We start from the raw sequence: 17,822 nt of genomic DNA, 5'->3' as shown, positions 1-17,822 counted from the left end.
CTGTGGTGTTTCTTAATTTCCTGTGTTTGAAAAAAGGGCTATTTTAAGGGCAACAGATTAGACTAGTGACATATCATTCATAGTCTTATCAGGATCCTGCAGTATTCTCTGTGTCCACAAGAATGTTGTGTCAATATACCTGTTATGGAATGGATGCCAAATATGACCAAAATGCCAGACTTTTTCAATGATGACTTCGTTACCACTGCAAAGTGGCCAGATCAATTAAGCCATTTTCAAAGACTGCTCCACATCAGCACCTTGACTTTGTTAGGAGGTGGCACAACCAATGATTTTCCACAATAAAGGTAATTTCCATGCTGGTGTATTTTTAAAAAGGTGTCACAGAATTAAAAGGGCAGAGAACCATGGCTTTTTCCAGTGCCTTGATTAATTTCCATATTATCACTAAGGAAATCTAGAAAAAAAAGAAAAGATAGTTTTTGAAGAGAGGCTACAGGGAGGGGCAGAAAGATTTTATAATTATATATTGCCCTAAACACAAATGATATTATTTCTGGGGGCTCCCAAAAGCCACAGAAATGGAACAGTCCTTATCTTGTTATTACAGGGACTTGATTAGCAGAATCATGTGGCACAACAGAAAGGCAATGGCCTGGAGTAATCAGAGATCAAAATATAAAAAGGCTAAAATGTTTCTTTTATATCTATTCCTAGAATAGAGAATTATATGGTCAGTTGCCCCTCCCTACAAAGGTCACAGCACAAAATACTTATTGAGCAGGCAATCCAACAGGTAACAGAGGAAACCATGAGCCACCAGGTCCCTAGGATAAGGAAACTTCTCAGGGGTGGAGCTCCTGTGGCATGCATCACTCATATAGTCTGTGCAAAAAAATAAAGTATGACTCGTAAAAAGTGAATTGCCATAGAAAAGTGGGGTTTATGTTGACTACATGTGGGTCTGGCAATAGTTTCCATCAGGAGTACAAAACATCCTCCTGAAAGTTGGTGTGATAACAGTAACAATAATAATAATACAAATCATAATAACAATAATACTTGCTTTTGATTCAAAGGTTTTCACGGTAATGAATGCAGGGGAGTTGTGATCAGGATACACACTAGCTAGGCATCTTTCCGAGTCAGGTGGATTAGAGCCTGTGTCTCCAGTGATGTTGAGCTTGCTCCTTTCACAAGCTTTCAGAGGATTTGCTACCTTGCAGTCCACCTGTGTAAACTGCACCTAGTAAATACCTTTCTCTATGTACAATACAGAGATGATGGGCAAAAACATGGCCAATGAGTTGGCCTCAGTGGGCAGGGCGGGCCTCACCCTAGGCCACACGAACATGAGGCTCCTCTTCGGTCTCCTGGCCCAGGCTGGTGTAGGTGACTGAGGGTTCCACCTGAGCTGTGGTCGGTAAGTCCACAACAGGTCCTGAAGGATTGCGGAACTGCTTATACACTCGGGGGTCCTGGGCTATGTAGGTGGAGGTGGAGGAGTAGAGCACCAGCCCAATGAGGATGGTGAAGAAAGACAGGAGATAAAGTCCTGAAAACTAAAAAAACACAACAGTAAAGTCATTTGACAGCCAGGGCAGAACCACTGACACATTAACGAGGCACAGAGAGATGTGAGCAGAGCTGCTTCCTCTCAGAACAGGCAGCGTGATGAGTTGGCCAATACCCTTGATGGAGAATGAATTTTCTCATCCTAAACTGGCTTGGTCCCATTGATTCCCCTTATCTTTCCTAGACCCTGTGGCTAACACAGAGGAACACTTCGCTAATGGTCTCTAAAGTGCCAATCTGAGGATCTGGTATGGTGCGAGAACTAGTTAAGCATAACTTAAAATGCATCAAGTTAAAAGCAAAAAATCTCCAATATCACTCAATAAAAAGTTGGTTGTTTGTGGCTTCATTAAACTTAGAGAAATACAGATATCCCCTTTAGGGTTGTAATGAAGCCATAAACAATGAATGGCTCACTGACAGCTGCATCAGGGCACTCTCGTTACACCTTAATCCAATTCAGACACTATTTGTCTTCCTAGTAGGAATTGTTATTGACTTTGGTAAATACCTTTGCAAGATTAGATTATCCTCGGACAGAAAGAAATAGTATAACATTCCATTCCTGACCCACTGACCTATAAACAAAACCAAACAGGGCTGTATATACAACATTCTGCTTCCTAATCTACTTGCTTGACAATTCAGAGAGTTTGGGGGGAGAGGGAGAGAAAATACTGGTTTATACAAGTCGCAAGAATTTACGTATGTTTGTGGAAACTTATGACTTCTGGACCTTCTTGAGTAGTTACACTGGAAGTAGTTACTTCAGTAGTTACTGGGGAAGGAGTATGGTAACAATGTGAGTATTGCCATTTCTTGTGTTTCATTCATTCATTCATTCATTCATTCATTCACTCCTTCATTAAATGAATAGTTTCTTATATGCCTTCTCTATATCAGACACTGAACTATGTACTGGGGAAAGAGAAATGAAAAATATGTTGATCCCTACCATTTAGGACTTCATTGTCTCAGTGGCCAAACAGGTACAGATAGACAAAAACAACACAATGCACTTACAGCATGCCAAATCTCATTTCAGTCTTTAGCTAATAACCCAGTCTTGACCACATCCTGTGTCCATGGGGAAAAAGGCATCAATTTTATTGTCCTTTTTAATGCTAATACTGAAAGAACTAAAAACTGCTAAAAAGACAAAAATTAATTGGAAGTTGGAAGAAAGGAAGACAGGAAAATGGCCCAGAGATCCTATGAAGTAAGTTACAAGGCTATAATAAAAAGCTAAAAGATGGCTCTAACTGTAGTTCAATAATAGGAAAGGGAGTCTTGAAAATGGCTCATAAAAAAAGGTATCCCTGCAACTAAACGCCCCTGCTGCAGTGTTGCTTTCTTTCTTCCTTTTTGCAGCAGCAAGGCAGCTAAGACTAAAGATGCTTTTCTGATTTGCTTTCTAGAGCACTCCACACCCTGTCCCTCAATTCCTTTATTTTTCACATTGAAACCACATGATAACCCTACTTCAGATGGATTTATGTACTAGACTCAGCTTGTAACAGCTTCATTTAATGAACTTGACATAATTCACTTTTCCCAATGAAAATAAATGTGCCTTATTCTTTGATTCATAAATTTGTAAAATAAAATGGTAGAGAAAGAAGACCACTAACGGTACAGTCATGTATGATCTCAGAAAACCTATTTACACTCAAACTTGCTTCCTGAAATTCTATATCCAGGAGCTTCACCCTTTACCTGAAACTTCGGTGAATGAAATAGGTCTGTTCCTAACATTACCATCACTTCAAATATTTTATTAATTACTTTCACTTTCAAAACTCTACCCATACGTCTCTAGTTTCAAGCAAAGGGTCTTAGGTGTGAACCTGCCTCTACTGCAGCATATGGAGGTAGAGAGACGACGAATGAGCACTTTATAGTTATCCCTGCATTCTAACCACCAAGCTGGCTTCAGATCTCAGCTCTACCACCTTCTAGCTTCACTTCTGGACACATTTCTTAACCTTTCCAGGTCCAAGCTTCCTTAGCAGTAAAGCACACCTATTATAGGGTGGTTAAAAGATTAGATTCGATAAGGCATGTAGAACACTTATCCCAGTTTCTATCTTGCTGCAAACATTCAATTCACATTAGCTTCATTCTTATTTTTTTTTTGTTATTACTATAGCACTTATTTTATCATAGTAATACTGATATATCTTATAATAATCTGATATAATCATTGATTAAATTGTCTTTTTTTTCTTTTTTCTTAAGACAGGGTTTCACCTCTGTCACCCAGGCTGGATGCAGTGGCACAATCATGGTTTACTGCAGCATCAACCTTCTGGGGTCATGTGATCCTCCCACCTCAGCTTCCCGAGTAGCTGGGACTACAGGCACCTGCCACCATGCCTGGCTAATTTTTGTATTTTTTGTAGAGACAAGGGCTTTGCCATGTTGCTCAGACTGGTCTCAAATTCTTGGGCTCGAGCTGTCTGCCTGCCTTGGCCTCCCAAAGTGTTAGGATTACAGGCGTGAGCCACCGCGCCTGGCCTAAATTGTCTTTTTTCAGTAGTCTCTGGATTACGAGGTTGTGTCTTGTTTGACCAATGCCAAGTGCAGAGCTTGGCACCATGTAGATATCTACTAAATATTATCTGCTATTTCTTTTTTTATCTTGAATGAATAATGGGGAAGTTTCAGACTAAAGAAAGAAACATAATAAAAAAATCAGCCTGTACCAGTGGAGTAGTTCAAACATTTTAGCTTTAAACCAGATAATGCAATGCCTTTCTAGTACATAAAATGCTCAACAAAAACCCGTTAAGAAGGAAGTCCTAGTATGAATCTACAATCATTGACTCCAAAAATCATCTTCAAACCTGGGGTCAGTCAGAGGAGTGTGACAGGACGATGAATTGGAAGAGACAATGAAGAAAGCCAGAGTCTGGAGAGAAGACTCAGGGCTGCTGGTCAGTGGACTGGCATAGAGATGTCATAAACTTGGGGTGGGCAGGATTTGGCAATTGAAATAATGTAGTGGCAGAGACAGGAAAGGATTGAATACAGAGTATCCAGGTAGAAGGATTGAATTCCTCTCCATTTATGATTTTAGACTTGATCAATATGACAAAGAATATACTGTTAAATTTTGTAAAGCTAATGCCCTCACCATTGTAAGAAATGATACTTTAATGTACTGCTTAAAGGATCATCGCTTTTTTGGACATGGAACCATCAGGATGAGTGAGAAATTCATTACAGAATTGTTTTCTTGGGACACAGCTTTAGCATAATAACACATAGTTTATTTTTAATGCACTTCTATTTAATTCATATGGAATTCAGTCAAAAAATAGCTCCAAAGATAGAGAGCATGGGATTTGATATGATGGAAGTATCTTGGAAGTCACCCAAGAGGCTTTATTAATAAATGGTAGAGAAATTTTTCATTTTAGATACAAGCCCAAAAAGACAGCAGTCAAGCAAGCATTATGATTAATCTGGATAAATGTTGAATGTTATAAATGTTGAGAGAAAGGTTTGCTTCTTAAAAAATAAAAGTAAAAAAAAAGTTTTGTTTTTCCCTCTTTTTAGCTTAACTTGAAAAAGAAAATTGAGTCAGGGATACCTAATAGAATGACCTTCTATTCTGGATGGTGTACTTTTCTTGTAGAGCATTCATTTCAAAAATCAATCAATCAGACAAAAGTATTGCACAATCTAGGCTGCTTAACTTACTAACTGCAAATAAATACTTATTTCTACCTCCCCAAGTAACGAGAACAGGAACTTCTCTGGAATGCTACATGAGGACTGAAAGCTGTCTGTGAGTTACAGGTAAGGGAAGCTCAGGCAGAGGCTGGCTGTCTCCATTGGAGAGCTGGGGCTGCTTGCTGTCCAAAGTGTACTTGGAGGGCTTTCCCTTTGCAAACTGTAGCCATCAGAATATGCTGTTTTTTCGGTGCTGCGGACACACTTTTTCCTGCATTTTATCTAACTGGAAGCCTTAAGAATCTGAGAAATGATAACTCCTGTATGAACACGACCATATTGCAGACGCTGTTTACTTTGCTGCTGTCTTTTTCACCTTCATGAGTCTCTTTGAGAACACAGGTCAGAAGGCACTCACTGTACATACTGAAAATCCCTGAGTGCTGCTTAAAACAATCTGACTGAGACACAAGCTATTATACAGGATGAGGTGGCTTGGAGGATGGATAATAAGGCTGTACAAAGCTCTTTAACTTCCAACCAGAGTTAAACCTAGCTCTTAGAAAGAAAGCTGGCCTGTCAGTTTGATTGCTATTTAGTTCCTGTGGCATTCAGCACATCACAGACCAAATTTTCATTTTATTTTTGGCATTTAACTTCTAAGTCAAATTTTAATAAACCTAAATCTATACAAGTAGAAAATCATGTGGTTTGAAAGTCATTTCAAAGTCCATTTATAAATACATCAACTAGACTATGTGAAGAAGAGGGCAATGCTTCAATGGCAACTTTCTTTTTCTAGCTTGACTGAAACCATGGCAGAGGTCAGCAAAGGAGAACATGAGTGATCCCTAGAGAGGCGCAAAGTGGACTCTGGGTTTCAGCTCTACTTTTGTTGAATATATGTACCAACCACTTCTATATGGTGGGCCTGGGTTTTTCCTTTATCCCTGGGAAGTGTACCTTAAAGAGTCCCTTTAAGCATATGTCTCTGTGTAGCTTTTTCAAGGCTCCTAGCCTGGTGTGGTGATGCATGCCTGTAGTCCTAGCTACTCAGGAGGCTGAGGCAGGAGTTTGAGGCTGCAGTGAGCTATGGTCCTGCCACTACACTATACCTGCCACTACACTATACACAAGCTGTCTCTTTAAAAAAATACTCTCTCTTTCTCACTCTCTCTCTCTCTCTCACACACACACACACACACACACACACTCTCTCTCTACAGGCCCCTTCTGCTGACCTGATACCATCTGCCTTCTGAAATTGCATTCCTATAATGAATGCTTGCTTTCCTTGAGCACAGTGAGTAGCCTGAGAGAACACTGCCCCGATGGCTGCTCATGTACCACACATGAGCGAAGGCCAATGCTTTCAAGCCCTCAGATGTTCCCAAGGCTCTCTATGATGAGTGAAGGAAGCAAACACCAAATATTTCACACCATAGCTCAAGGGTGCTATTACTGTTAAACTTCAAAAGACACGTTACCTTTTGAGGCTGTATTGGATATGAGCCTGCCATTGAAACAGGCATACTACTTGGAAACATGATAATGGCAAGAGTTAAAACTGGTCCATGAACTGCATAAGGAGGCTGCACAGAAATGAATACAAGGATATTTCTAAGTGTTATTAGACATTGCTTCTGATGAAAAGGTATTTCGCATATATGAAGGATATGTGGCCATAACGTGGCCATAATAACCATGTCCTTTCTAGTTGTTATTCAGTTGATTCTTTTAAAAAGACAAAGATGTAATTAAACTTTCCCATATTTTTAACTCTTTGGTAGAAAACATCTATGAGGGTAAAGTCTTGGAATCTGCAAATTAACAGTTGCTTCAAAATCAATGCAACCATGGGTAAGTAGAAAAATACCTTGCAGTGATTGGTCATTCTCAACGTTACGTAGCACAACCCAGAAAATGTGGGTTTAGGAGCTACTAGGGAGAATTTCCACATAGAGAGATTGGTCTATTAATTTCAACAGGCACATTATTCCTGGGAAAAATGAGACTTTTAATTAAGTTTGTGAAAACTGTCCTGCTTATTCTTTGCCATGGAAGACAAAGTGTCCTTTACTTACCTACTCTGTGAAATAAAATGCACATAGGAAAATAAATCAACTTGCACACTAACCATAACTTCTAGATCAAGAAGGAATAAATAAGCCCAACTCTGTTTAAATTGGAAGCAGATTACCAGTTTGGAGGTTCTGGGTACCAGAGTAGTTTTAAAGATCCATCAGTGACTAAATTAAAGTAACATGTGAATTAAGAATAAATCATTCACTCAATGTAATGCTGCTGTAGTGAAGAATAACTAAGAGGGGAGTCCCATTTTATATGTGAATTAAAGGGTGGACCTTTTGGCAACTATCTTAGAAGAAATGAAGCCAACTCTCTGCGTGTCCTTATGGGGAGGGAGAGGACAATTCAGCATTGATAACACAGCTCGTCTCTTGGCAGCCCCGTGCTTCTCAGAGGGTGAGGACCATACTGGGAGCTTGGGTACAATTGCTTGGTGTAGGGCAAGAGGATGTTGGTCAGTGCTGAGCACGCTGTAAGCTGTGGCCTGTAACGGTAAGACCCTGGGATGAAAAGCTCTGCCAGGTCCTGATCTATTGCCATTGGGCCTGAGCCAATTGCTATTCAGGCCAAGACAACTAGACGGACCTGGCTCCATGGAAAAACCCACACAAACAAGTTGATGCCTGACCTCCTAATTTTGGCTCTGCACTAAACTAACAAGATCATTTTTATTATTATGAAGTACATTAAAAATGCAAAAGTTCAGCTTCTGGGCTTACTGAACTGGAAATAAATCGCCAGAAGAGACCAGAGCTGTTTCAGATACTTTCAAACTCCTCAATTACTGCTCTGTCTCCTATTCTCATGTCCTTTATTTCTCCTCTTTTCTTTTTTTCCTTATTTCCTTTTTTGTTAGAAAAAAAAGGACTAAATCTTTCCGGTTAAATATTGTGATATTTTGCTCTTCTAGGTCATTCAATGCAAAATATGAAATATGGGAAAGTCACATAATCTACTGACAGATACCAAAATCAGTTGTCTTTAGAGACTAAGAATAATGACCCCCACAAACCCCTGCCTCCCATTCTTTCTCCAGTTTGAGAATTTGAATCTCAATTCATGTTAATTTAATCAAGACAAAAATAAACAAACGAGTGCCTCAGTCAGAATGCCAAATGGATTCTGTATTCGTATCAGAAAACCAAGTCACTGCTAAGATTTCAATACTTGGGAAATTATTTAATCTCCAAGCATTGTGTTGTTAAAGCAAAGAGAAGTAGCAACCAGGGCCCTTGCCTCTGTTTGCCTATGCCATCGCCCAGGGCAAGGCTCTGCTCGGAGCTGCAATCCCAGTTTGGTTTATGAGGTCTTCTGTTTAGTTTGCAAAACCAATTCATTTGGCAGTATAATTTGTGCAGCCAATCACATCTAAGGCCAATAAGGGTTCTTTTATAGGCAAATATCTTCCCCGGTGGGTAATTTCACACATGAGTACAGCAATCGGGAACTAAAAATGGATTTCTGCCATTATCTTTTATATGACAAACAGGCATTTTCACTTGGTCTGATGAACTGATAGAAATCCTTGTTCACACAGATTTCTATTTTCTGCATTCCAGCAAAAAAGAGAGGCCATAATAGCCAAGTCAGAAGTGGAACAGAGGGGCTTACTCTGTGGGAGTGTTTAATTATAGGCTCAATTACAACAAAGGCCCTTCAATGGCTCATTTATGTCACCTTCCCGTGCATCCTTCTTATTATCAGTAGTCAAAAAGACATTACATTTGTGTGGGAGGCACACTGAGCAGTGGCCTTCACTCCGTTTGGACTTTTGCATCACAAGACATCTATTTTCCCTCTGCAAAACACAGAGGTACATGCTGGGCTACAGCAATTTTGTAAGAGATTGAATTTTAAAGCCAGGGAAAAATACTGAGTTTGTAGAAGTGGTAGTGTAGCAGCTCAACAGATCCCAGAGACTCCTGCCCCATTACAATGGAATCAAGGGGTGGAAATGGAAGTGTCATCATTTTCTATTAGCTCTGTTAGCCACTAGCAAAATTTTTGCTTCCTGTCACTGCAACCTTTGCTCTGTTGATCTTAAAATTTTAGGGTCAGAGAGAAGAACGCTTCTGCCAGAAGATAGAACAAAGATTCCATGCAGGGAAAGTTGAGGCTGCCGTCTGGCCACTTTGGGCTCCTCATGCTTCTGAAACAATAGGCAAAGAAGAGAGTTTCAGTTCCGGGTGGGTGGCTGATCTCAATTACCAAGGCGAAATTGGACTACTACTTTCCCAGGGAAGTAAGGAAGAGCCTGTCTGGCGTTCAGGAGGAGATCCTTTAGGGTATCTCTTAGGATTATCTCTTAGGATTATCATGACCTGTGATAAAAGTCAATGGAAACTACAATAAATCAATACAGGCAGTACTACTAATGTCCCTGACCTTTCAGAAATGAAGGTTTGGGGTCACTTCATGAGGTAAATAACCATGACCAGTTGAAGGCAAAGGGAACACAGAAACCGTAGTGGAAGAACATACCAGCAGAAACCATGTGACCAGTTACAGAAACGAGAACTGTAATTCTCATAAATATTTCTTCCTTGTTATGAACACATTTATGTGTGTGTATATATAGCAAATATATTTGTTTTCTTCCTACCCTTGTCTCCTTATTATATAACATAACATTATATAGCATTGACTTTACATCATAATATGAAAGGATATGAAGGAAAAGAGTGAACATCATCATTTAAGGACTTTGCATCTGCCTTTAAGGCAAGGGTTAGTGTGTTTTCCAATTGTATGCAGGATAGTCATTCATGTTAGGCAAAAATAGCATCTTATTATTGTCTTTATTTAGAGATTAAGTATTATTTAAAGACATGTGTAATTGATGCCAAGTTGAAAAGGGACGGACTTGTGATGGTTAATTTTATAAGTCAACTTGGCTGGGACACAGTACCTAGGTATTGGACCAAACAGATGTTTCTGTGAAGGTATTTTTAAAATGAGATTAACATTTAGGTCAGTAGACTCTGAGTAAAGCAGATTACCCTCCATAATATGGGTGGGGTGAGCCTCACCCAATCAGTTGAAGGTCTTTTAAAAAAAAGACTGAGACCCCCCAAGGAAGAGAAAATTGTACCCCTAGACTGCCTTCAGACAACTGTTTCTTGGGTTTCTATCCCGCTGGTCTTCCTTGCAGATTTTGGACTTGTCAGCCTTCAATGGCCTGAACCAATTCCTTAAAATCAATCACTCTTTCTCTCTGAATACACACACACACATACACACACACATACACATTCCTGTTGATTCTGTTTCTCTGCTGACTAATATAATTGGTAACATGACAATCTGTGACACTAAAGATCTTTGACTCTGATGTAAACTTGTAACAATTCCTCTTTGTGGTAAGCTTTTAGAAGTGCAATGATATTTTTCAGGGAATATCAAGTGGTGTTTCATCATACGAGCTCTAGAATCAAAATCAAGGGATTTACATTCCTGTTTGCCTCTTCCTTGCTGTGTCTTGGACAAGTTCCCTACGTCTCCAAGCCTCAGGCCACCCATCAGTTAACTAAGGACAATAATAGCACCTGCTCAATGGAATCACTGTGAGCACTGAATGAGATGAGATATAAAATTCTTGGTGCAGTGCTTGCCACATACTAAATGTTAAACAAATGTCAGTGATTGTTATCTTTACATCACAAAGAGTAAATTCTAAAGCCAAGATTGGTATAAAAATCTTCCTCAGATGCCTTTCTGAAAAGTTCACCACAAATCAATTTGAATTGCAAATGCAGTTATGGAACTGGCTATTTAAAAAAAAGAACAGAACAATCAAACCATCTGGAATGGAACACATTTTTGTCAGTGCAAATAATCAACCTCTGGTTTATAGACTCCATGTTTGGGCCTGTTTATTTCAAGATTTCTTTTCCTTCTTTCTTTCTTCTTCTCTTTTTTTTTTTTTTTTTTTTTTTTTAAGAGATGAAGTCTTACTATGTTGCCCATGCAGTGGTTATTCACAAGTGAGATCATCACATACTATAGCCTCAAACTCCTGTTCTCAAGCAATCCTGCCTCAGCCTCCCAACTGAGATATTTTTAATAATGCATAATTACATAAGTCACAGGAATCCTCATAATTTTCTATTCTGTTTACATTGTTTATCAATTTTGAGCAACTACTCTGCATTGGCACAAATCATGTTTGAGCACCCATGAGCATATATGAGTAACTCTAGCAATTCACTTTGCTTCCTTGGTGTGGTAGGCTGAAAAATGGTCCACCAAAAGACATCCACATCTTAATTCCTGGAGCGCATACACATTATAATATTTGGAAAAAGAGTATTTGCAGATGTGATTAAATTGAATATCTTGAGACGAGAGATTATCATTGGTGCTATGGACTAAATTGTGTCTCTCCAAAATTCATATGTTGAAGCCTAACCCCCAGTATGGTTGTACTTGGAGATAGGGCCTTTAAGGAAGTAATTAAAGTTAAATGAAATCATAAGGGTGGGACCATGGTCTGATAGGATTGGTGTCCTTTTAAGTAGAGACACCAGAGAGCTTGCTCTCTCTTATTCTAAGAAAACAATATTCAGGAAAGCATAATGAATAACAATTCTAAATTAGGTATGATCATCTTAGCAAACAAAGCTGCAGTCTACTGCTTCCAAAGTATTTTTGTATATATCATTTCATTTCATTGTTAAAACACCAATCCCTCAGAGAAGCATAGACTACCACGATAAGCATCTTGATGCTAAGGAAGGTGGAGGTGTGAGGAGGTTTAGTAGCTACTAGGAGGTTTAGCAGTGCACGTAGGTCTCAGATCTTGTAGTGACAGCTTACACAGTGCCCAAAGGCCTTGACCCTTGGCCCAATTCTCTTCCCTGTCCCCTAATTACTTTGTTAGCTACATTACAAAGTAGTAACTCTTTTTGTTTCTTCCATTCCCTATACTCAAGCTTCTAAGGGCAAGCTATCTTTCTTTTGCATAGGGGAAGGACTCAACTTTAATTCAGCATCTCTTGGAACACCCTTAATGAATTATTGATAAACTTGGAAGCTGTTCTTTTTCTATTTATAGCAATGAACAATCATCAGGAAATACGATCACGGCTGTGGGAAGGAGGAAACCCCTTGACAAAATGAAAAATGAGCTGCCCTGCATCCGTATTGGAATTCTATACTTCTTTCTTTTTCATGCACCTGGTGGTGGCAGGAAAGACAAAAAAAATGAAGTAAGTGGATGAGTAAGTTATTTGTAAAGAATATTATGAAATGGCAGCTGTCAAAAAAGAAATCATATTATGGGTTTAATGTTTTTTTTTTTTCTAAATAAGCTGTTTATTTCCTGATAAATAGTTGCTACCTTCTCCCAAATAGCCTTCAATATTCACTTTTAAATTCCATAATATCATGGAGAAGTATGGGCATTGGGCTCAGAGTTTTGGGTTATTCCATGCTAAAACTTTACAAGGTCATTATTATTGAATTACTATGTGAAGTACTATACAGTACTGTATAGTCCTTGAAATCCATGGGGTAGTAGAAAAAATGTAACTGAGACATTCAATAACATTGCTAGGTTCTTTTTCCTTTTCAAAATTAAACTTTATACTATTAATATTACAAAAATTAAATTGTCTAATGCCTTAAGACTTGAAAATAAAGTGAACTTTGAGTTATGCTATTATTATATACACAAATTTTTGTCCTCAAAATCTAGAGGAGTCTGCTAAGTTTGACATTCATGAACCAATATATTCATAACCATCTAAATGTGTCTATGTATTTTTGAGGAAGATGGGCATGATGAGACATCACCAAGCTGTAAAAAGACCTGTAACCTGGAAAGGACTTCTTTGCTGTAAAATTAGCCTGTGTGTATAATGGTCTCTTTTATCTGCACATATGATTCTGGGAAAAATTAACTTGATAATATTATTGTTATTACCCAAAATGGTTTCCCCTGGGGTTCACTATATGTAAGAAATCAGTTTAGAATGCTCTCCCTGTCTCCCATGCTTTTCCTTCCCAAATAGCTCATTGTTCTTTATAAGCTACTGCTTTAACATTCCTTCTCTCTCACATCTTAGCTCAGGGCTACTGGTTTGCATTGGTACCCACTCATTCCTTGTAAGTAATGAAAACCATAAACTATCAAACTGAAGATATTTCACAGCATGGTGTGTATGCTACAGATATCCTTATAACAAAACTAATAGATACTGCCTTAGATGCCACCAAGAACTCAAATAGGGGCCAGGCACTTCACTTAAAACTGGGTAGAAATAATTACAATTGGCTTTGAAAACAAGTTTGCACATTTAAAGTGCAAAGAAATTTGTAGTATTTTGTGTATAGCTTCAACCTTTAAGCAGCTCTATTAATGACACACTTTGTAGAGGAAATGGTTGTTTTCTGGTGCCAAAGACTAAAGAAAAGTTTGCAAGGACAGTTACAGTCTACATCAAGGGCCAGAAAACTAACAAATCTGGCATCTACCTGGCTTTGTGAATAAAGTTTTATTGGAACTCAGCCATGTCCACAGCAGAGTTGTGTAGTTGTGCTGGAGACTGTATGGCCTGCAAAGCCTAAAATATTTCTAATCTGCCCCTTCATGGAAAAGTTTGCTGACTGCTGGTCTACCAATATATCTGTATCTATACCTACCAATATAGATGCCTAAACATTGTATGTGATAATGACTAATTTTACAATTTAATGTGAGATGATATGAAAACTAAATCTGAATATTAGCTATAATATAAAAATTTATTTTTTTCTACAAATAAAATTTCTTACCAAATGTTCAGCTTTTAATGTGAGTTCCATTCCTCTTACATAACCCCTTACACTGCATACAGTTACAATGGTATTGAACTGATTTTCTGATTTCCATGTTCCCTTGAGATGTTCCCTAAGCAATCCATCAATTCAGTCAAAGAATGAATCAAAACAGTGGCTCACTATTGTGTGGGATCTGAATTTTTGTTTTTCAGCTGGTTTCATCAACTTGAGACATAGAGTCGACATTGATCAAAAGCTTTCTGGCTTCCAATGTGAAAATTTCTAGATAATGTTCAGCCTAGAAAGTGGAAGATTAAACTTCAATGTTTCCTGTGAAAATAAACCTTTCATTAAAAAAATAATTACCAAACACCTACTGTGCCAGGCTCTGCAGTAGGCACCAGAGACACAGCGCCCAGCAGAGAAGGAGCCCTGTGAGGTCTCTGTTATCCTGGAACTTAGTCCTGACCTCCAACGTTAAGCCACTCTTTCATTTAAAGATGGAATTGATTGAAACACAAAGGAAACACCAGTACAATTCATAACTCCTGAAACCCCCACAAAGCAAGGGGACACAGCTACACTCCTGCACCTCGAATGTCTGGTTCCATGAGCATCCTCAAGGAACTGGGTGTGAAACTGGTCACCAACATGTACATTCTAATTAAATTGAGTCACATTGCTAAAGCTGAGGCCTCACAGCATGGTTATAATGTATTTATTTAAAAAATAAAACGCTATTCTAAAATAATTCAAATGAGAAGGAAGCTAGGCATATGACCATAAGTTAGTACTTAGCAATCTAATGAGTGAAGAATTCTTAAATATAAAAATAGTCAAAACAGAAATAAAGAAAAACTTGGAATTTTTTGTTCATATTTGTCAATTAAAACTGATCATAAACCATTTTAATCTTCTAACCGGGGTCTGTTATAATTTTGTCCATTTTTTCAATAGCAGAGATTCCTATTTAGAGTTCCTTCTTATTCAACGGGATTGCTAGCTTTGTTTTCAAACTGAAATAATTTTATTGTTTTGTGATTATAAAAGTAAAAGTAACAAATGTTCATGTAGCATTTTAGCAATACATAATTTATGCAATACTTAAAAGTGTGAAGAACATGAAATATAAGTATAGTCATCACTCAGTATCCATGGGGGATTGGTTCCAGAATCTTCCTTGGATACCAAAATCTGTGGCTGCTCAAGTCCCTCATATAAAATGTTGTGGTATTTACATATGACTTCCTGTATACTTTAAATGAGCTCTAGATTACATATAATACCCACTACGATATACCCGCTACAATACAGATGCTATGTAAATAGTTGCTATTTTGTATTCTTTAGGGCATAATGATAAGAAAAATAAAAGGTCTGTATAAGGTTCAGTGCAGATGTAATTTTTTCCCCTTAATTATTTTCAATCCATGGTTGGTTGAATCCATGGATGTGGAACCCATGGATACAGAGGGCTGACTGTATTAACAATTCTACCAGCCTTAATAACAGCATTATTTGTTGAATATTCACTGTGCTGGATATTGTAGTAAATGATTTACATATACTATTTCACTTAGGCCTCACAATTAATCTTATGAGAGAGATACTATTATGATCCCCTTTTGGTGGGAAAACTGTAGTTTAGAGATGTAACTTTTGCACAAGGTTGTGTAACTGGTTGTTTCAGGGATTCTTAACCAGGGGTCCCTGTATAGAATTCATGGAGTCTGTGAGCCTGGATGAGAAACCTGGACTCTTATTTTCACTGACCTCTAACTGACATTTAGCAGCTCTTCAGTTGCAAATGTAGGCATTGAGCTTCAGTGGTATTCGACGCACTTTAGCCTTTTCCACGAGCATAAATCATATACAGTGTATATTTTTACTTTGCATTACAATCGCTGCCGGTCTCTCCAAATATCTCTTATGCTAATCGCTGCTTTGAAATGACAGTAGTTAATAGATCTGATTCTAGATCTTGTGATTTGTATATTACTATATCATCACATTTTAAAATATTCTGATGTTATTTTAATATAGTTGTTTTTGAAATCCCATGTACTTTATTTTAGACATTTTGAAACATTATTAAAACAGATCTCTAGGCTTCATCTGACTGCCAAACTGAGCCATGGCACAACAAATTTATAGACCCATTGGTAGGAAGTGGAGCTGGAATTCACAGCCGGGCTGTGACAACTCATGACAACACTACCATTCTGCCTGCCCTTGGAAACGTTTACATTTTCATAAACATCCTTTCAGATATGTCTCTATGGACACAAACGCTTGCTTAAATGTTTATATATGAAAGTATGCATGTGACTATGCCAGTAAAAGTTTTTATTGTTTGTTTGTTTTTGAGATAGGGTCTCACTCTGTTTGCCTAGGCTGGTGTGCAGTGGTGTGATCTTGGTTCACTGCAGCCTCGAGCCCCCAGGCTGTAGTGATCCTCCCACCTTAGCATCCCGAGTATCTGGGACCACAGGTGCATGGCACCATGCCTGGTTAATTTAAAAAATATATATGTTTGTAGAGAACATCTCCCTATGTTGCCCAGGCTGGTCTGAAACTCCTACGCTCAAGCAATTCTCCCACGTTGGCCTCCCAATGTGCTGGGATTACAGGCCATGCCCAGCCCAATAAAAGTATTTATGAGTAAAGATGTCAGAGGAGAGCAGTGCTTAACGGAATGAACCCTAAAGTCAAAACCAGGCAAATTTTTGGTAGCAACCAAATAAGAAAAGGGGTATAATCATATGGCATAAACTTTGAAAAGTTAGTTAAGGGAGAATCTAGGAGATTCCAACATGACTTAGCATTATTGCTAACCCAGCATTACCTACCAGAAGTCATTCAGAGGAAAGAAGTGGAGTTGGCTGACTCTGGAGATTAACAGAGAACTTTGCAATTCAGAGACGATTGATTGAAGTGGTGTTTGGGTGAACTCAGGAAACAGTCAAGAAACTATTGTCAGGAATAGAAACCATTATGTACTTCCTAAGATTCTTGGGGAGGTAGAGAGTCCTTGGGGCTTGGCATTATCTGGGGATTTGTGGTGGACTAGAGGAGCAATTGAACTCCTCTAGTTCAAGGGGAAATAAGGTCACAAGGGGGTTATACTCCTGAGAGTGGGATGGGTCATAGGTCAAGAAGACCTATGAATGTAAAGACATTAGAGATGTTGTCAGACAAAGAGAACCCTGAGATATAATACTTGCAAGCTCTTTTTTTGAAAAGTAAGTCACACAACTCCTTAAATGATAAAATCCAGTGACTCATGACATTGAAAAAGGACTGAGTGTGTATTAGTCCATTTGCATTGCTATAAAGGAGTATCTGAGACTGGATAATTTATAGTTATAAATAAAAGAGGTTTATTTTGGCTTATGGTTCTGTAGGCTGTATAAGCATGGCACCAAGATTCGCTTTGCTTCTGGTGGGGGCCTCAGGAAATTTACAATCGTGGCAGAAGGTGAAGGAGGTGCAGGCAAGTCACATGATGAGAGAGGGAGCAAGAGAGCAAGGAGGAAGTCCCAGACTCTTTTAAAAAACCAGATCTCATGTGAATTCACAGAGCATGCAGTCATTACCATGAAGATGGCACCAAGCCATTCATGAAGAATCTGCCCTCATGACTCAAACACCTACCACAAGGCCCCACCTCCAACATTGCAGATTACATTTCAACATGAGATTTTGAGGGAACAAACATCCACACCATTTCAGGGTGCAGTGCTCAACTTAAAAAAAAAAAA

The 17,822-nt window shown here is 38.5% G+C and overlaps 1 protein-coding gene across 1 annotated transcript in view; it reads right to left on the bottom strand.

Annotated features, from left to right (window-relative positions):
• Positions 1–386: 386 nt before the first annotated feature.
• The window catches only part of SLC35F1 (solute carrier family 35, member F1), a 387,174-nt gene continuing 369,738 nt past the window's right edge, over positions 387–17,822 (bottom strand). Inside the window, exons 8-9 of the mRNA XM_012002353.1 lie at positions 1,298–1,523; positions 387–418 (exon numbers count right to left, since the gene is read on the bottom strand). Coding sequence (XP_011857743.1) covers positions 1,299–1,523 — 225 coding nt within the window. The 3' untranslated portion in view covers positions 387–418; position 1,298. The remainder of the gene's footprint in view (positions 419–1,297; positions 1,524–17,822) is intronic.

The sequence above is a fragment of the Mandrillus leucophaeus genome, unplaced genomic scaffold, assembly GCF_000951045.1.
Source record: "Mandrillus leucophaeus isolate KB7577 unplaced genomic scaffold, Mleu.le_1.0 Scaffold683, whole genome shotgun sequence".
NCBI classification, from domain to species: Eukaryota; Metazoa; Chordata; class Mammalia; order Primates; family Cercopithecidae; genus Mandrillus; species Mandrillus leucophaeus.
Note: the sequence above shows the minus strand (reverse complement) of the source record. Positions and strands in the feature narration are given on the sequence as shown.